Source organism: Myotis yumanensis, unplaced genomic scaffold (genome assembly GCF_028538775.1).
Source record: "Myotis yumanensis isolate MYYU_CA2020_CCGP unplaced genomic scaffold, mMyoYum1.0.hap1 SCAF_10, whole genome shotgun sequence".
Classification (NCBI taxonomy): Eukaryota; Metazoa; Chordata; class Mammalia; order Chiroptera; family Vespertilionidae; genus Myotis; species Myotis yumanensis.
In genome coordinates, this window is record NW_027223761.1 from 29445254 (window position 1) to 29466971 (window position 21718).

The following is a 21718-nucleotide window of genomic DNA, read 5'->3' on the forward strand; positions in this document are numbered from 1 at the left end:
TTATTTTCAAAGTTGAGTAGATTTTCAACACTAAACATCTTCAACTAAAATCACTAACTGAATACAAATGTGAGTTGCATTCCCTGGATCTTGTATAACATCTATATTTCTAACAATGGCATTACTATTTTTTAAAGGCAAAAAGAGATAGGCATTTAAATTTACGCTTGAAGGATATGAGGGAAGAATAAGATGAACCAAGTCACAAATATCCAAAAAATGGAACTTAGCAGAAAGACCGTTGGTAAGTACACAAGGCACTTATACCCAAACAAGAACCTAAAAGAGAAAAAGATAAACAGGAGGTATTAGTGAAAACAAGTATGACTCACATTAATTTTAGTTCTAAATTCCATTAAATAGTAACAGTGATAATAATGATTCCCTTAAATACCAACAACAGCTTTCACTTACTGCTTACCATGTGCCACTTTCCACAAGGTAATGAGCTACGCATTAGCATCCACCATTTTACTCATGAGAAAACTGAAGCACAAGGGATCTCAAGAAGTAAATGTTCTCGTTCTTACAGCTAACTTACACATTACTTCATCCCCAATCACTCTATATTTTCAATGATTCTTTTATTTCTATTGAGACATATCATATTTGTATTTCTATTGGGGGTGGTCACATCATATGTTCAAATACTCCAAAATGCAAATTTTAAATATTTGGAGATTCACCTTCCCATCTAACAAGCTTTCTTCTAGAGCAGTGGTTCTCAACCTTCCTAATGCCGCGACCCTTTAATACAGTTCCTCATGTTGTGGTGACCCCCAACCATAAAATTATTTTTGTTGCTACTACATAACTGTAACTTTGCTGCTGTTATGAATCGTAATGTAAATATCTGATATGCTATATGTGTTTTCCGATGGTCGCGACCCACAGGTTGAGAACCACTGTTCTAGAGGCTTGCAGGCTATTTCTGAAACATACATCCCTTTCATCCCACAACAGCTTGAGAAGCAGCCACTGGACATAAAAAGATACATAAAGGTTAAAAGTGGCACTAATCATCAGAACACCAACCATCTCACTTAGATATAACAAGAAGCTTGGAAGTCCACACAAAACTTAGTCAAATGTTAATATTGTAGTTTCAAAATAAAAAAATCTGTCTTTCACATTAAATACTCAATATAGTAAATCTAGGCATGAATATCGTTTACCTGTACCTGTTTTTAAATTTATAGCAGGAAAAGACAACAGTTGATGACAGGCATGAAAAGGGTTTTTTAAAAGCTATCAAGATCATTAGGATATTATGATAAAATATTTGAGAACTAAAATCCCAAACCTAATATGCTGCCAGAATAGGCCATATGGAGCCCATGTAACCTCCAGGGCATGACCTGACTGAGATTTTGCAGCAAAAATGTGTTTGAACTAATTAAGTAGTACAGTGAACTATCTCATTTGTAAAAGACTGTTTACTTCTGACAGGCATCACATAGCAGCCTGGATCAATAAGCAACTGCCCCTGGAGCCTAATAATAGTAGAAGTTTGCAGCTGCTTACCTCCACAAAATTGGGCTCTACAGAGGAGTGTGAGAGAAATAAAAGCAGTATGGATAAAGTGGCCATATGCATTTGTCTCCCATTTGAATTGTGTTAATATGTCAAGCCTGACATATGAAGCCCTCAACTCACTGTTATAAAAAACAAAAGTCTTCATATACTTTTTTATAATTTGGGTTTTTATTAAAATAAACAAAATCTCAAATACCCCCATCCAAGATCAGTAAATACTACCCTTGCTTTCTCTCTGGAAAAACAAAAAAGTGATGATTATGATACCTGGTGATTTGGCTTAAATTTTGTTTGGAAACTGAGTCAATCCACTTAGTGAAAAATGAATGACTATTTCTAAGTTATAAGTTTTCTGAATAGCAGACAATTTAGAAACTTCACTATTTTCCAGAAATTTGAGCTTTTACTTTATGTTTAAATTCTAATTCATTTCCAGCCAACTGTCCTGCTCGAGTGACAGAGAATCTTAAATGGTAAGATTCCTCTAATACTCTGTTTTTTCTTATGACAAAAGTAGCATATGCTTATTCCAGAAAATGCCGGCAGGCATAAGAAGGGCAGAGGAATCTCATAATCACACCCTGAAGAGAGCAACACTATTTACTTTTAGGTCTTTTCCTATGCATCATCATTACAGTTTTCTTTCACTCAGGAGAGGTTTCCTACTTGTATGGGCCTTGCATTCCAGGAAACAGTGGTTAAGTGCTATGAAGAAAACAAATGGGGTATCAGGGAAGGCCTCACTAAGGAGGTGGCATTGGAACTTGGGCCTGAATGAGACATCTCCAGCTATGAAATCAGAACATGTCAGACAGAGACCAAGTGAAAGCCAAGGCCCAGGGTGAGAGGAGTTTGATGTGTTCTAAAACCAGAAAGAAGGGTAGAGACAATGAAGGAAGGAGATGAAGTCAGAGGGGAGGAAATGAATCACATAATACCTCCTAGGCAAGGAGTTTTGATTTTATTCTGAGTACAAGGAAAGCCCATGGAGGGCTTTAAGCAGGGAAAAAAGACAGAACCTAATCTGCCTTTTTAAAAGACTATACTGATTGCTAAGTGGGGATGAGCTGGGGGGAGGCGGGGAGGGTGGGAATAAGAGTTGGAGTCAGGAGGCCAGTTAGGTTTGATCGAGGGTGCCAGTTGTGGAGATGCAGAGAGCAGACCCGATGTAGGCTGAGCAAGAAGGACTTGGTAATGAGCTGGATGTGGGAAGTGAAGAGAAGGGAAGAATTGAGAATGGCATTAATCCAAGGATGATAGCCATTATTCAACGTGAGAAACTGGAAAGGGAAAAAGAGATGAGGGGGTGACAAAATTATTCAGCATTGTGTGTCAGCCATGGTTCTAACCACTGAATGTGTGTTGACCATGAGATAGGCATTGTCAAAATTATTATCCTCATTTTATACATGGAAAAATTGAGGCACAGAAAGGTAAAGCAACTTGTTCAAGGTTGGCCTGCTATATGAATCTCGGCAATCTGACTCTTAACCAATGACTATATGGAACCATCTATAACAATAAATGCGTAATATGCTAATTAGACCGGACATCCTTCCAGACATCCTTCCTTCCGGACAAAGCCGCAGTGGGCGGGGGCCGAGGCAGAGGCAGCCACTGCGGCAGCTGGGGGCCAAGGCCCTTGCACGAATTTCGTGCATCGGGCCTCTAGTGTATAAATATTTTCCCAAAAATAGAACCACACCATAGTTACTATTTTATAACCTCCTGTAATTTAACTAGGTTGTTTCCACCAAATAACATTAAGAACAAAAATAATTAGTTCAAAATGAATTTAGATTTAGAAAAGGAAAAAGCAAAATTTCTGAAAAATAGGCAAAAATGCTTCAAGATGCAAATTAGTTAAAAAAATCTCCCCATTACTCACCAAAATTACCATTTCAAAAAGTGAGCCAGGATATTTATTTTCAACTAGTTGTCAATTCAATTAAATTACTGTGTTGACTAATTAGCTTTCAGGCCAAACACATGCTACCAAAGCCCTTCCTTCCCAGCAACCCTGAGGATGTTTCTATGTGATAAGTAACAGAGCTCAATAAAAACCTGTAATTTCAGCTAATCAATAATAGAAATAAGCAATCAAATTGGAATGCAATAATCAGCCTTGCAAAGACTAATATACACACCTTGGAAACAAAGATGTCAGAAAAAGCAATGTTATTAGAAGACATCCTTTTAAAAGCCAAGAATCTGAATTGAAGTCCAGTATGTATCCAACAGCCCACATGGTAATCACAGAAAGCATCAGCAGCAGGAAGAGCTATTAAGAGATTCAGAGTTTTAGAACTTTATGGATTTTACCTCCTAAGTATCTAATAATAATTAGTTCATCAGAAGAACTACTTCTTAAACATATAACAAGTAATACAATAGCAGAACACAGAGTTTTCCTTCAAAATTGATGACTGATAAATCTGGTGTTTGAGAAATTACAAATCTTGGAAACAATCTTTCAAAAGCCTTACATTTTATAAAATGTTACTTACACATACTTTGTTTTGCTTTCCTCCCCGTCAAGAAATGGTGGTCGTTTAGAAAAGTGTTCATGATAGCTGACATTTAGAAAAGCAATAATTTCTTTCAAACAATATTATATGCCAGAAAGCATAAACCAAGACCAAAAGGCCACACAAAAATCAATACACCCAAGATTTAATGAGGAGAATATAAGAGTTCCAATCTGGGCACCAGATGGTGCCATTCCCTAATAAAGAGAATGAGAAGGAACAAGTTTTCAGAAAAGATGAGTTTAGCTTAGCACGTGTGGAATTTTAGATGAATGTGGACACCTAGTGGATATTCAGGAGGCAGTCAGAAAAGCAGGTCTACCACTCAGGAGGAAACCTGGACTCATCAGCATATAGGTGGTAAAGCCATGAATGAACAACATCCCAAGGACTGTGTGCAGGTACAAAGGGACAGAATCTTGGCCAACACAAACGATTAAGGAGAAAAAGCTAAGTCCTCGGAGGTAACTAAGAAAGAGTGACCAGTGCGATCAGAAATGCAGGATGAGAACCAGGAGAAAGAAAGGTTCCCCAGAAGCCAGGGAGGAGTTTCAAGACTGGAGTCATTCTTGGTGTCAATGTCACACAGAGGCCAGAGACTGAAACATATCCTCGCAAAGTCAGAAGAATAAAAGCCTATGAACCAACAGTGTGACTACCTGCACTGAAGCTGGCACCACATTTTTATAATGCATGACCTTGGAAGCAAATAGAGAAAATACATTCTGCCCTATCTTCTTCAATTTTTACTTCTCTGAGCCATAGTCTAAGAATGGATAATTTCAAATGATATCAAATCTTTAAATTTTTTTCAAATTAGATTGCATAACACCAAATGAGCAAATTTAATTTTTAAACAAAAAAGGTAAACTTAAAATCTACAAGCAATTTAACTTCAGAACAGAAATAAGAATTAAATATGGAACTCAAAATTTTAACTCCAGATGTAACACTCATAAATGAGCCACACTATTCATTTATTCAACAATTATTCCAGAGCATATACAGGGTGGGGCAAAAGTAGGTTTATAGTTGTTCGTATGGAAAATACAATAATCCTATTTAATAAAAGGGTAATATGCAAATTGACCCTAATAGCAGAACCACTAGGAATGACTGGTCACTATGACACACACTGACCACCAGGGGGCAGACACTCAATGCAGGAGCTGCCCCCTGGTGGTCAGTGCGCTGCCACAGGGGGAGCTATGCTCCACCACAAGCCAGGCTGATGGCTGCCAGCACAGCGGTGGTGGCGGGAGCCTCTCCCGCCTCCTCAGCAGTGCTAAGGATGTCCGACTGCAGCTTAGGCCTGCTCCCCGAGGGCTCCCGGGCTGCCAGAGGGATGTCTGACTGCCAGCTTAGGCCCGATCCCCCCAAGGAGCAGGCCTAAGCCAGCAGGTGGACATCCCCCGAGGGGTCCCAGACTGTGAGAGGGCACAGGCCGGGCTGAGGGAGGCCCCTCCCACCCTCCCACCCCCCCCCCCCCCCCCCCCGCCGAGTGCACAAATTTTTGTGCACCGGGCCTCTAGTTAATAAATAATACAAAAGTAAACTCTGTGTTTTGTGTATTCACAACTGTAAATCTTCTTTTGCCCCACCCTGTGTATGTGGGCACTATTCTAAGCACCTCGGATACATCAATGAATTTAAGGTCTTTCTCTCGTGAAGCTTAAATTCTAGCAGGGGAAGACAGACAAATGTACTAAGAGAATTTTATAATACATAAAAAGCTCCAGCCCTTGTAAGGACTTTGGAGCCTTGTAAGGACTTTGGCTTTTATTCTGAGAGAAAGGAAGAAACCTAGGATTCTGAGCAGATAAATAATAGGATCTGACATACATTTTAAAAGATTCATCTGGCTGCTCTGTTGAGAACAGACTAGAGGTGAGTCAGACAACTGCAATAATTTATATGAAAGATAATGGTGGCTGGACCAAAATGCCATTGGTGGAATGGTGAGTAGGCATTAATGGATATAAAGTGAGGGCAGAGTAGCCTATACCTCTTTCTAATGGCCTAGATACATGTTATGACTGAGAAAAGACACAGGTGATTGGAGAGCTGGAGTTGCCATGTATAGAGATGTGGAAGGCTATGAATGGAATAGTTAGGGATGGGTGGGGAGAAGATGAGGATTTCAGTTTTGGATGTTGTATTGGCGATGCCTATCAGACACTGAACTGGGTAAGTTATACAGGTAACTGGGAGATATGAGTCTGGAAAGGTCTGAACTAGTGAAAACGTTGGGAGTTAGCAATACTGTACATAGATGGCATTTAAAACATGTAAATGCATGAAATCACTAAGGGAATGGATGAATACAAATAAAAGAAGTCCAAGGACAAAGTCCTGGGGCACCCTACTGTATGAGGTGGGGGAAAAGCAAAGGAGTTGGCAAAGGAGACTGAGGAGTAACCATTATTTATTTCTCTCTCCCTCAAATACCTAAATGCAAAATAGGTGTAGTATTCATGATGACCCTCTCCATAGAAATCTGTTGTTAGTTAATTTAGAATCATTCTGAAAGTATAGTTACCTCGCATCTCTGTAGCCACCTCCAAAGTCTGAATTTTTTGTTAGCTCTCATTTTGGCTTCTGTTTTTAGCATGTGAATAATGAGCCGATTTTTACTTTGTAGAGCCATCTCAAGAGGTGTTTCTCCCTAAAAAAAGAAAGAAAAAGTTCAATCACATTTTTTAAAATATTTTATTGACTTTTTACAGAGAGGAAGGGAGAGGGATAGAGAGTTAGAAACATCGATGAGAGAGGAGCATCGATCAGCTGCCTCCTGCACACCCCCTACTGGGGATGTGCCTGCAACCAAGGTACATGCCCTTGACCGGAATCGAACCTGGGACTCTTCAGTCCCCAGGCCGACGCTCTATCCACTGAGCCAAACCGACTAGGGCTCAATCACATTTTTTATATAGCATGGGTACGAGACTTTTTTTTTTACTGTATGATTCCATTTTTTTTTTAATTGAATTTATTGGGGTGACAATAGTTCACAAAACCATACAGGTTTCAAATGTACAACTCAATAAAACATCATCAGCACACTGCATCGTGTGCCCCAAACAAAGTCTCTTTCCATCCCCATTCCCCCGCTCCTTGCCCATCTCCACCTGGTCTCCACCCCACTTTCCCTCTGACTATCACCACCCCATTGCCTGTGTCTCTGTGTTATATATACATACTTTTTGGCTAATTCCTTCACCTTCTTTTATCCAGTTCCCCCACCCTACTTCCCCCTAACAGCTATCAGTCTGTCCCATGTATATCCATGCCTCTGTTTCTTATATATATATATATATATATATATATATATATATATATATATACATTTTTATTCATTTCAGAGAAGAAGGGAGAGGGAGAGAGAGAAACATCAACAATGAGAGAATCATTGGTTGGCTGCCTCCTGCATGCTCCCCACTGGGAATCGAGCCCACAATCCAGGCATGTGCCCTTGACCAGAACCAAACCTTGGACCCTTCAGTCTGCAGGCTGACGCTCTATCCACTGAGCCAAACTGGCTAGGGCCATGCCTCTGTTTCTATTTTGTTCGTCAGTTTATTTTGTTCATTAGATTCTACATATAAGTGAGATCATATGCTATTCGTCTTTCTCTGACTGGCTTGTTTCACTTAGCCTAATAATCTTTAGATCCATCCATGCTGTTGCAAAAGGTAAGAGTTCCTTCTTTCCCATGGCTGCATAGTATTCCATTGTATAAATATACCACAGCTTTTTTACCTATTCATCTACTGATGGGCACTTGGGCTGTTTCCAGATCTTGGCTATTGTAAATAACACTGCAATGAACATAGGGGTACATTTATTCTTTTGAATTAGTGTTTCACATTCTTAGATTATATTCTCAGAAGTGGGATCTTAAAATATATCCCCAAAAGTGAAATCACTGGGTCAAAAAACAGTTCCATTTTTAATTATTTGAGGAAACTCCCTACTGTTTTCCACAATGGCTGTACCAGTCTGCATTCCCAACACCAATGCAAGAGGGTTCTCTTTTCTCCACACCCTTGCCAACACTTGTTGTTTGTTGATTTATTGATGATAGCCATTCTGGCAGGTGTGAGGTGATATCTCATTGTGGTTTTAATTTGCATGTCTCTGATGATTAGTAATGTAGAGCATTTTTTTAAAACCTCATCAGATTCATAGACTTAACATATTTGTTCTGAGAGTAGCCAGCTATTATTATTTACATCTATCCTGTAATAACTGAAGTCATATGTATAGCTTATCTTTATGTTAATTTATCAATCTTCTAACTGAAGATATAATAAACTAAGGGAGATAAATACCTGGTCATACCTTAACATTTCGGATATCCAGGCTAGAACCAGCTTCCAAAAGTTTATCAACTGCAGTAACATTTCCTGCTGCCACTGCCCAGTGAAGTGGGGTGTTTTGGTGTATTTTATCAACCACATTGAGAGAAGGATTAAACTTTAAAAGAAATCCAGTTGGTTCTGGCCTGTTTCAAAACAATAAAATACCAAGGGGTATTAGAGAAATGAATGATTTGAGGGGAAAATGTAAATAACCAATCTTTTAAGCTAATATATCAATTAACAAATAAAAATTCTGAAAACTAAGGACTTTCTTTGTGCAGAGTTCTATTGTAGTTGCTAATAGAAGAGATGCACATGCCCCTCAAAAAGATATCTATTGTGTGACTATATAGAAAATATAATTTTCACATCAATACAGTGAAATAACTACTTTTGTTTTTCAAACTTTTACTTTCATGTTGTTATTTTATTAACCTTTTCTTTTAAATTATACATTTAACTTTGGCCAATATAAAATTCTATGTTATTCATCTAATTAAAAATTAAATGTACAATACTATATTTGAGGAGATAAACCAAAAGCTAACTTCACATTTTCCTTCTAACCTATTATTAAATAAAGTTGGGAATAAATAATATTCTAAAATATGTGTTTATCTTAGAAAGTTATGGACTAGAATGCAGAATTCAATAAATATTGTTTTATCATCAATACCTCCCTGCCCTTCATGACTACTTGAGATTCTTTTAATAAAATAATATTCTACTTAACTTATTCTACCGAGATCTTTAAACACTGTATCTGACTTCAGAGTTATTGGCAAAGATCACAAAAAGCTTTTTAATAAAATTCTACCCCTACCCCACCACTCTATGAATGAAAAGGAAATGACATCAGAACTAACTCAGTTCCTAGGAGAAAAGTCTAAAGTAAAATCAAAATCAGAAATTGAGCATAACCTTGGAAATAAACTGACAAAGTGAAAACTAAAGCATATATTTAAGAGAAGAAACACAGAAGATGGACTATATGCTGGTCATTTATCATGTGTTTATAAAAGAAATACACAGAAAAACTTAAATATGCAAGTACTTAATGTGAACATATACACTATTTCCATAGGTCAGTTACAATTAGTATTTTCTGAGCAGTCATCAATGTTGGAGATCCTCAACATTCATTGTGTTCTGCAAAGCAGATTTATCATCTAGATTTCAAATTATGAGAACATTTAAACTTGTCTTTTTTATGCATATATATATATTTTTATTGTTGACAGTATTACAGATGTCCTGAATTTTCCCCCCATTGCCATTTTTAAAAAATGCAAAATAAGAAACGTAAGTCATGTTAATAACTATATGCTATCGGGGAGGGCAGAGGTGGGGAAGAAATCAACCAATGAACTCATATGCATATATGCAAAACCCATAGACACAGACAGTGGGTGGTGAAGGCTTGTGGGGGAGAGGGGCTGAAGAGGGCAATGGAGAAAAATAAAAGGGATATATGTAATACTTTCAACAATAAAGATTTATTTTTAAAAAAATAATAAATATATGCTATGGAATCTCTATCTGTTCTATAAAGAAATTATCCTATATAATAAAAGGCTAATATGCAAATTGTCCCCTCATGAGTTCGACCAACCGGGAGTTCAAACACTTGCTATGACATGCACTGACCACTAGGGCGTGGCACAGAACAAAGGAAGGCCCCAGCCAGCAGCCAGCAGCCAAGGGAAGGAAGGCCCTAATTGGCCCTGATCGCCAGGCAGGCCTAAGGACCCTACCCGTGCATGAATTTCGTGCACCAGGCCTCTAGTTTTCTTATAGTAGCTTTCAAACTCTTCCCCTAAGCTATCAGAAAAGAGAAAATTATTTCAATAGTGCTTTTCTAAATATAACTACATAAAAAGTCCATATCACAATCACAGGGTGGAAAATCTTATTTTATTCTTCAGAATGTACTATCATTTCATATAGATTAAGATATTTAAAATTATATATACAAAAAAGAAATGGTCAGAAGCAAGAATCAGAATGAGGCAATTCAATTAAACTCACCCAAGTACTTTGTGAGCTGATAGCATGAGAGGTGTCTGCCCATTTAAATCCGTCATATTCACACTCTGTTCAAAAAGAAGGGTCAATCAGCTTAACTGTAGACACAGTCAAAATTCTCTTTTTTTTCTTAATAGAGGTATTTCTTCAATGCATTAGCACTACCATTGTGTCTATAATGAGGGTTCAAGTATCATTTAATAAAAGAATGTTCTGCTTCACAGCCATAGGATAAAAGTTCCCTGATTTATAGAAAATATTTTTAAAAGGTATATCTGAATATATGATTCAAAGTGTTATATAATATGAATGGAAGAGAGCTAAGGGAAAGAGAGAAATAATAATCACCATCAAATATAAGAGACTTTAGAAGCAAAGACCCTAGAAGTCATCTAGTTTTAAACCTTAACTGATAGTACATTCACTGGTACTATCATCTTTTAAACAAAGTCATTCAGTCTCTACTTAAACACGTAACAGTAATAGTGAACAACTATCTTCTGATTGTATTTTCTTTTATTTATCATATTATGTTTTAAAAGGTAACACATGAAAAATTCTTTTCTATTTTCCTAGTATATAAAAAAAAGAAAAAAGAATCATACCACCTTTTAATAAAATGGGCCCAGGTTCGAGGTATACAATAATGGTTCCAACCAAGCCAAAGAAAGAGTCTCAATTATTGAAGATCCTTATGGGCCTTGGAGGAGTACAACATGGGAAGGAACACAAAGAGAAGCAGGAAGCATTCTTCCTCAAACATATTTCCAAAGTGAGCCCAAGGAGGTTATAATTATTCTACTTCAACTGGCTAAGTCTGAGAGAAAGTGCTTATTTACAGAGAACACAGTCATTCCACAGCATTTGTGCAAACATGTGTCCACGCCTGTTATAGGCGAGTCTGCTAATGCATAAACTACTTTGCTAAGAGAAAGCATATCCCAGACAAATATAGCTGACAGTGACACTCCCACTGCCAATAACCTATAATTTAACCTGTGCCATAAATGGATGCCTCTTAAGGCAAGTCATTTTTCATGGAATTACTTTAGAGAACAATAAGAAGCACACATTCAAATTGGTCTCCCATTTAGACTCAAACAATGAAAGCAATGATGGGTTAATTCAGTGATCTGATTACCATTTCTACATTCAGCCAGAAGAAAAATATAGGCTTTGAAGTCATGTTTTTGAAAATCTCTGCAAGAATCATAAGGAAAACTATTACTGGCTTACAAGCTTAAAAACATCTATTATATGTTACTGAGTTAAATGACCTGTCCTTTTTGCTCCAATGAAGCTAGAAAGGAATATTCAATAGCTAGACCTACTGAGGCTAATATTTGAATATCTGGATATTTTTCACTAATACTTTAAAAATGAGAACAGACTACTACTCATCTTCTCAATCTCTTCAAATTTATAATAGCTATAGTATAAGATATGTTTCAAGATATACCTGTCCCTTTGAGATGAGATAGGCTATAATGGGCATGTGTTGAAATAATACTGCCAGATGGATGCTGCTGAATCCTTCTCCATCGATGAGGGTGGGGTCTGCACCATATTGCAGTAATAATATGACCATGGGTAAATGTCCTTGTCTGTAAATAAAGAATAAAAAGTATACTGTATTCTGTAGCAAAAATAAAAAATGCAGGGAGAAACTGATATCCCTGAGACATGAGGGATTTTAGTTAGATATAAAAAGTATTTCCTAACAATAAGGTTTTTAAAACTCTGGAGATTCTCTAAATGTCCTTTACTTAGGTGTTCCACACTTAGAACTATCTGGACAGTCCTTCTTGAGGGCAGGTAATAACCTTAATAACCTCCCAATCTATCTTAAACCTTACGTTGCTACCATGTATAAATAATAATGTTACATGACTAATGCTAAAAATGTAAACTTTAAAACCAGTTAGACTTCACTGTTGCTACTTTAAAATAATCATGAGCCAGATACCCTGCAATATAACATTCAGACTGCTGGTATACTGTAATATTATTCTTAGAAATTAGATATTTTTACACCTGAATATGGATCATTTTCCACATGAAGCTTACATGCGGATGAGTTCACCCTAGATTCTTCAAATTTATTGGCTATGGAGAAAAGATCCAATTCCTTGCCTTAAATGAACAATTATTCACTTTAGTTTCAGGTTCATGTCAACCCCATCAACCATACAGAAATTGTTAGGTATTTAGACAGGCCTATTAACTTCAGCTTCAGATGGCTAAGATTTATAAGAGAAAAAAAATTGATTTATAGTTCACTAAACTATCATTTTTAACCATGTGATCAAGTACAAAATATATGTATTTTGATTACATAAAAGAAAGTATAAGACACACATTTGAGTTTGAGCATCACACTGGAGGCCCAAGTTAAACATGAAAAACATCCGTCTTTGGAAACTCCTTAAAGCTACATTTGTTTGTTTGTTTGTTTGTTTGTTTAATGAAGGGGGGAGGAAAGAAAGCCCTTCAAATGGTCTCTAACTGCAGTTTCCAATATGATGGCTAATAGCTACATGAGGCTATTTGATTTCATATTAGTTAAAATTAAATAAAATAAATTTTAAATTAAATTTAAAATTCAATTCCTTAGTTACATTAGCCCTATTTCATATTTCACATATGGCTAGTGGCTACCATACTGGATAGCACAGAAGAGAATCCCAGAAAATTCTAGTGGAAAATGCTGATCATTAATGTTCAGAAAATAAACTTAAGTCACTTGACTTTGAATAGCAATGTCAGTGTACAAAAAAACCTTTACCTGATGGCCCAGTGAAGAGGAGTTGAATTTAAATCTCCACCCAACTGATCTATCACAGCACCTTTTGAAATATAAAACCTGTTAAAAACAGACATAGATAAACAGATTTAAAACTTAAAATTCATGCTGAGAAAGAAAACTTTATTCTTAGTAATAAATGTATTGGAAAACAGAAATTATAATAAGAACCCTCCCTAAAACCTCACAGATCAACAGAAGTCTGAAAGATTCACACAACAGCATCAAACAGAACCCTAGTGAAATATTCATAGCATATAAGTAATTACTCCTGGTGTCATTAGCATTCAATTATAACTTACATACTGAGCATGGGATAACTATTCTGCATATTCTAATTACCACAACACTCTTAAAGGTTTATATGTAAAAGGTTCAGGATCACACAGATATGCTACTTAAATTGAAAGAAAAAGTGAAATAATATCACTTTAAACAGCTTAAGATTAGAATTACTATCTGGGAATGAATTTTAAAAATAGTAAAAAATAATTCAAAATTCTTTTAGAAAAGTTAGACATTTTGAATGTTTTGCTTTCTATTTGGAGACACAGATATGATACACTGAATAAGTGAATCTGTAAGGCAAAGAGACTTTTCTTCTGTGGTTTACAGGAATTAGCCTCATTATCTCAAAGTTGTGCTTCGCATATCATTATCAAACAACGCATCAGTTTATTGTCACAGAAGAGGGGTTTATCTGTATGTGTATTTATTTTAAACTTTAGTATAGTTTTATTTTCTTAAACCTCCAAAATTTAATATATATAATACAAATTACATGTAATTCACATACATACATATATTTTACATGCTAAGGTATAAAATAAAAAATAATGGTTAGGCAGTATTGCTTTACGAAAAGAAAGTATTTTCTACAATCCAATACATGCCTACTTAAAAATGTATTGCACATTTAGCTTTTTAAAAAGGTAAAATTATTCCCCTATTCATCCAATCCCCCTGGCATTATTAAGCAATGTAAAAATATTTCAATGTTTCTTCTACACTACCTGAAACTTTCCGGAGAAAGTTTATCTTACACTTTTTCTTTTAAAAACAATGTTCAATTACATTGCCTGAACTTTATCTTTATAATGGGCCCTGTGGCTTTGTCTTCAGTTTTCCTTTTAAGCCAATGACAACCCTGGACTGGATGATCTCCTCGGTCCTTTTCAACGCTCGGATAACTGATGTGTGTGGCACAGTTTCAGGAATTCATTTACAATAAAGGACTAAGGATGCTTCAACATTAAAAGTTGCACTTGAAGAAAACACAAATGAAGGAGAGGTCTAGAATTATAAATACACAATTAAAACACATATATCCCATCTTACTTTACAAGATCCAGTCTGTTGTTAATAGCAGCCCAATGAAGAAGCGACACATTTTCTTTGTCTGGTTGCCTGACATCATATCCTGCTTCTACCAATTCTTTACATCGTTCAAAAATCCCGTATCTCAAATAAGAAAAAAAAGGACATAATTGATAACATTAAAATAATTTCAAATATCAAAATTTCTTTCTTTTACCAGGTTTCATCCGATCTTTCAGTCAACACAGAAATATATTAACAAAGATACATATCAAGAGGCCATATTGTAAAGCCAAACAACATCCATTTGGAGTTGAACTTGATTTTCTTAAATAAACTTTAACATTCACATTTGCCTTTCTTCAATAAACTTCTTTAGATTCTCCACTATATGCCAGGAATGTATGGTGCTGATTCCTGACTATAATCTCATTCTTGAATCAAACCAAGCCCATGCAATGACCTCCCAATTAAGGAGAGAGACTAAAACTTGGGATGGGATAAATTCAACAATAAAATGTAAACATAGCATAAGGTATGTATGGCAAAGGAAGAAATTAGACATTCTGAAGGGGATGAACCATGGTTTATGAACTATGTTTTGTAGGCTGAAGGGAGGTCATTTCAGGCAGAGGGAACAGCATGTACAACAATCAGAGATGTGAAACTGCACAGATGTTCAGAGAAATATAAGCAATTTAACACTGAGGAAGGATAAAGCATATGGAAGAGAATGGTAAAATATGATAGAATAGAGAGGCAAAGACTGCCTCGGCCTTCTATGCCATGCTTTGAAGTTCATAATTCATCTACTGTTCAAAGGGAAACTACTGCAAGTTTTAAAGAGGAACGCTCTGAGACTCTTGAGTTTTAAGGAAGATCGCATTAGTGGCAGTATGGAAACTAATTTGCAGAGGGTGAAGCAGAGACTGAAAGACCAGTTTAGAGGCTCTTGCAATACATACAGGTGAGAGGCAATGAGAGCCTACAGTGAGGGATGGACTTGAGGAATGTTTAAGAGAGTTATTTAATTGATTGACTATAAGAATGAGAAACAGGAGAGAAGTATATATTTTAAGACCATAATAACTTTTAAAATAATTCATTAGCAATATTTCTTTTAACAAAAAATATTAAGTCCCAACAGACCACATTTAGCATGATGTAAAATTAAATCATTTCTACCTCACCAAAATGTGTGTGTGTCCCTATCTACCTGTCTTTATGGCATTTTTAAGATAGAGGTAACTATCGTACAATGCTAAATGAAAATATTAATAGAAGTAAATTGTTGATGATACATACATTTTTCATCTTTTAAATGTCAACTTTAACATTTTACTGGGAAAAAAAAATAGTCCCTTTACATGAGAAACATAAGAGTACACACTAATGAGGATTTTCATGGTTTAGAAAACACAAACACACACACACACACACACACACACACACACACGCTGGCTTTTGTTTTTTGTGGGGGTTTTTTTGCCTTCCCACATCTATCTAAAGATCTTCCCACAATGACTTAAGAAGGTCTAAGACCTCAAAGGAAAGTTTAGGAATGATATAAAATGTGAGATTTTTTTAAATATGTATTTTTTTATTTCATAGAGTAAGAGCAAGATAGAAACATCAATGATATGAGAAAATCATTGACTGAGGTCGAGCCCACAACCCAGGCATGTGCCCTGACCAGGAATCAAACAGTGACTTCCTGGATCATAGGTCGATGTTCAACCACTGAGCCATACTGGCAGGGTTAAAATGTGAGTTTTTAATTTCCTGTGTGCATAGCCTAATTTTTTACATTTATCTTATAGAAATTTACCAGTAGCAGAGAAACATTTAAAAGTTTCCATTCTAATTAAAGCTAATATTTATCTTAAGAACATTCTCATATTCATATAAATATAATAATATAAACGATATCAAATAATATTCATGTAAAGTAGTGGTTCCCAGGGCCTCGAGAATTCATATAAATTAATATTTAGAATATCCAAATAACTGTCAATTATTTTTTAACTAACATAAATTATATATTAGTCTACATTAAGGCCAAACAGGCTAATTAATCACCAAACATCCTTGCTTTTGACAACAATTATATCAAGTTAGTGTGGCAACATTAGTTCTTTTCATGCTGATTAGAAGCTCTGATAGTCAGATTTATATTTGATTATTAAGAAAATGTATTAAAAATCAATGTAGCTTGATGGACAAAATATTTCAAAATATATTCAATGGCAAGAGATGGGTGGATGTTAATAATCAATGAGATTCACGAGGATAAAAATGTTGGAAATGATTTAATACCCACATCTAGAGATCTTAAGGATCTCCTTTCAAAACATAATTTCATTTTTGGTGCAAGCAAAACAACCCACTATATGTTTCAAGTGGTCAGGAAGCCTAATTCTACTTTACTGACTTTCTTTTGGCACACAGTAGGTACACAGAAAGTACTCACTAAATAAATGTTTAAAATATCCATAAAGGTGTGAGCTGGTATTTTTCCATCCCACCTATATATTTTGGTTGTAGTACATTTTAGAAGACTCAGATTTGTGTTTCAAACTCAGAGTCTAGTTCAGTGATGGCGAACCTTTTGAGCTCGGTGTGTCAGCATTTTGAAAAACCCTAACTTAACTCTGGTGCCGTGTCACATATAGAAATTTTTTGATATTTGCAACCACAGTAAAACAAAGATTTATATTTTTGATATTTATTTTATATATTTAAATGCCATTTAACAAAGGAAAATCTAACCAAAAAAATGAGTTCGCGTGTCACCTGACACGCGTGTCATAGGTTCGCCATCACTGGTCTAGTTTTAGTGTCACTTAAAATGATTCATTCATTCAAGCCAGAAGACAATAAAAGCATTTACTGGGCACCTAATACAAGGCAGGAACTGTGCAAAAGCATGGGGCTACAAAGATGAAAAAAAACATGCTTTTGCTAAGAAGCTGCTCACAATCTAATGGGACAGACTGGAAATAAACAGCTAAGGTGCACTGCGTTAAGTGGTCTGATGCTGCTATAACAAACATACTAGCAATGGAGTAGGAAGTGAGCTGGGTATACACTGTATGCCATGAACTGCACATACATTATTACACTTGAACAGAACATAAAGGTAAAACAAAGAACTGGGAAGACTTACTGAGTAGCTTTTACAATGTCACAGTTACTAGAGTCCTCTATAAGAGGAAGAGCTTCTCTTGCCTTGGCAAGTTCTTTGTTTTCATGTGCACAGACTCCATGTCGACCAAATCCTGAAGGGTGGGGGCCATGGCTGTGATTCCTGCACTGGAGAGTAGGAGTAATGTGACAAAGCACAGGAAGAGAATTAATGTCACATTCAATTACATAATGAAAAATTTGCTACTATCACCAATATCTATGTTATTAAATTTAAAATGTTTTGAGTCTTAGAGTTGAATACAAGGGAAGATTTTCATCTTAATTCTCTTCACGAGGATTAGATGCTTAATATTAGAAAATTCCAAATTATATCTATGTTTTGTCTTAAGACAAAGCAAAGGCACACAAATAGATCTTAATTCTTATAGGAGGTGGAAGGTCATGGCTATTGACATTACAAATAGGAAGGTCGCCATGCCTCTGTTTTGGGAGTTGTGGCAGATACACACTAAAGAGATCCCTAATGAATCAAGTTCTTGAACATGTATAGCTTGAGTCCCACAAGAAGAGGGGGAGATATTTTTAAATATTTGACTAAACAATAGCAAAAAATCTGCCAAATTTAGTGAAAAATTACAAACCCACAGCTCCTAGAAGCTAAAAAAAAAAAAAAACAAGCAGAATAAACCTCAAATTCTCATACCAAGGTATATCATAATCAAATCACTAAATAAATAAAGACATAATCTTAAGAGCAACCTAAGGAAAAAGACACATTATGTTCAAAAACAAAGATAAGAATGAATTCAGACTTCTCATTAGTAAGTGCAAGCCAAAAGACAAAAAAAAAGCACAATAGTTTTGAAGAGCTGAAGGAAAATACTGTAAACCTGGAAACACCAGCAAAAATATTCTGCAAAAACAGGGATGAAATATACACTTTTTCAGACAAAAGTTAAGAAAACTGCCATTTTTTTAACTGAGCTATTTGTTTTCTTAAAGTTTTGAGAGTTCTTTATATTATATATTCTAGACAAAAGTCCTCTGTTAGATATGTGATTTGCAAATATTCCAATCTTACATTACCAGAGATACTATTATTTAATTTGGGGTATCCTTTGTCATTGTGTATACAGGCAGTCCTCAGGTTACGTATGTCATTTCGTGGTTACGTCACCATCTCCCATTTATTTATAAAAAAAGAAAAGTTCCGTCATTTCGACATATGTACATATGTGCTTTATGTTTTTTATTATTTATTTACCACAAATAAAGGTCAGAAATTGTTATCTTTCTTTTAAATTTTTTTTACTGTTTCACTTCATTACTGCTGCGTATGTGCTCCATGTGAGTGACGTAGGTGCTTATGTAGGTGGGTTCCGACTTACAGAGAAAATCACCTTATGTCACACCATAGGAACGGATCTCCGACATAACCTGAGGACCTACTGTATACTCTAACATAACTGACATTATACAGTATATATACATATATGCTTTTATCATTTTCTTCTTAATATTTATTTTTTAAAAACAATGGGATTGCATTCATCAACTTGCTTGTCTCACTTAACCATGTACCATGTACAGCTCTGCTGGTCAGTAATAGCTGAATATTATTCAATTGTATAGATCTAGCATCATTTATTCAACCACTTCCCTATTGTTAGTTCTGTAGGTTGATTTCAGTCTTCACTTCTACAAATAATCCTATAATTAACATCCAGTACATTCTTGCCAATCTGATGGCTAAAATATGACACCTTGTTTTTCATTTGTGTGCCCCTCATAGCTAATCGGAATTTTGGTAGTTTGTTTGTTTGTTATGTTGACTAGCTCTCATAATTTCTCTTTGGTGGACTGCCTTTTCACAGTCTACTGTTTTTCTAGTAGATTGTGTATCTTTTTCCATTTGTATGTTAGGAAGATTAACCCTTTGTTTATATACAGATTTTTCATCACAGAAAATTGACTCATTCTAAAGATACAAATTTGTTTCCTCTAATAATGTCTTAAGGCATTAAGGACATCAGCTTCATTTTTCATGTAGGAACTTAGGGAGGATTACACATGTCAATGTAAAGAACATGGGCAATTAAGAGCATTTATTTACTTATTCAACAATTAATTATTGTGTACTTATGATGTACATGGCCCCCACCCTATGAAGACATGGGTATTTATCCTCCAGGAGTTTAAGTCTAATAGTGCAGGTAAATCAGAGACATATGGAAGGCAATATGTGATTAAATGGCAAAAATGGGTGATAAAGACTAGAGAACAGGAGGTGCCTTCTGTTCATGTCAGCATTTTTTTTGGGGGGGGGACCCTAAATCCAGATCAGAGTAAAACCTAAAAATGATTATATAACCTCAAAGCCTGCTTTCAGAGTCAATGGTCTCTGAAGTGAGGCAAGTGTACACAAGGCTGTATATGCACTGACCCATTAGATAATGGGGAAAATGTTAAAGCTTCTATTCTATTACAATGCCTTTGATCTTTATTTTTAAGAGAAAGCTGCAAAATTTTACAAACTTGGCCTCTTTAAGCTTTACTGATTTGAGCACTAAGTTGCCCTCCCAAAATGAGCAAGTGAGTTAAACTATAAAGAGGCCATGAATTAAGATAATGACAACATAAGTACACACAAACAAGAGTACTACAGAGCTGACACTTCTCTTCAGAGCAGGTAATCTTCACTAGTCACACAAAGTAAAAACAAAGACAATCTAAACAAAATGCCAGCTTCCCTCCAAAAATATTCAAAATTACCAAAAAGGGTGATTTGAAGCAAATTTATATTTACTATCTTTAATTCAAAACCTTACCATGTGTATATGTTGACCTATTAATGAATGAATATAGTTTAGAAATATATTGTCAAATCTTACAATAACATGCTCCATGACAATATGAATTTGGTGACTGACCCCTGTCCCAAGCCCCCATGTACATCAAATAGAGGGGTGCTGAACTGTTTAAGTCCCAGACAACCATATAACAGAGAATCATTCCCATCAGTGCATAGGGGTTAGAGTTATCCATTGCCAACAAGTGATGATAAATTGCAGTCAGCGCCTGGATGATCTGTACTGTGCAGCTGGATCCCTGAGCTCCCAGCCAGCTTGCAGTGCAGGCTCCATTCATCACTCCATTCAGCTCAAAATTAGTGATATTTTACAAAAATGAAAATTTTGGATCCTACTTTTCACAATATAATAGTGCTTTATTCTAGGGGTGCAAGTTCAAAATTGTTTTACTGATAGTAGTGCATGATCAAAAAAGTTTAGAGACTACAGCTCTAAGTTATCTCCTTTGCTCTAGATTTGCTCCTTCCCAAAATTTTCCACAAGAGTTATAGGTGAAAAAGGAGAGGACCTGCTTTGGGGGAGGTTAACTAACTAGAGACAGTCCCATAAAGATGTTTAAGGAAACCAACCATATATTCCCATCACAAAGATTAAAGCAGTTTATGTCATGATAGGAAATCCTTCTTAGAGATTACTCTCTAGTTATCAAAAAATTATTTTTATGGTATTTTCTAGTTGTTTCATTTTTACTACATTGAAATGTAAACTCCTTGAGAACAAGGTCAAAGTCTCAGATTTCATGTTGGCTGTATGATGGTGGCGAATTACCCCATTTTTGGCTTCAGCTTCTACATTTGTAAAATGGAAGGAGCAGGTCATATAGCTATGAAGTTCCTTCCAACTCCATGTTGTATGGTAAGAGGAATTGTTACAAGAGTCATTAATGACATGCGCACTGGTAAAGACTTCACCACACAAACAAACATCCTTTTGCAGTGGAAGCTTAACTGCTACATGGCTACCTACAATATTAAGGTAACAGAATAGATGAAGCAAATTCTCAGGAAGCCAGCAAATTCCTGAGTTTTCCTTAATCATTCATTCAGGGAAATGTAAAGAACACCTACTACCTACCAATCACAGTACTAAGTAACTAGGTAACTAGGTAATCGAGTAAGACACAATTCCTAC

General features: G+C 35.8%; 1 protein-coding gene across 1 annotated transcript in view; it reads right to left on the reverse strand.

The window, feature by feature from the left end:
* ZDHHC13 (zinc finger DHHC-type palmitoyltransferase 13) overlaps positions 1-21718 on the reverse strand; it is a 43272-nt gene that overhangs the window by 17780 nt on the left and 3774 nt on the right. Inside the window, exons 2-10 of the mRNA XM_070428170.1 lie at positions 17737-17882; positions 14592-14714; positions 13236-13313; positions 11910-12054; positions 10454-10518; positions 8406-8568; positions 6604-6729; positions 3684-3817; positions 177-279 (exon numbers count right to left, since the gene is read on the reverse strand). Of these exons, the coding sequence (XP_070284271.1) occupies positions 177-279; positions 3684-3817; positions 6604-6729; positions 8406-8568; positions 10454-10518; positions 11910-12054; positions 13236-13313; positions 14592-14714; positions 17737-17882 (1083 nt within the window). The remainder of the gene's footprint in view (positions 1-176; positions 280-3683; positions 3818-6603; positions 6730-8405; positions 8569-10453; positions 10519-11909; positions 12055-13235; positions 13314-14591; positions 14715-17736; positions 17883-21718) is intronic.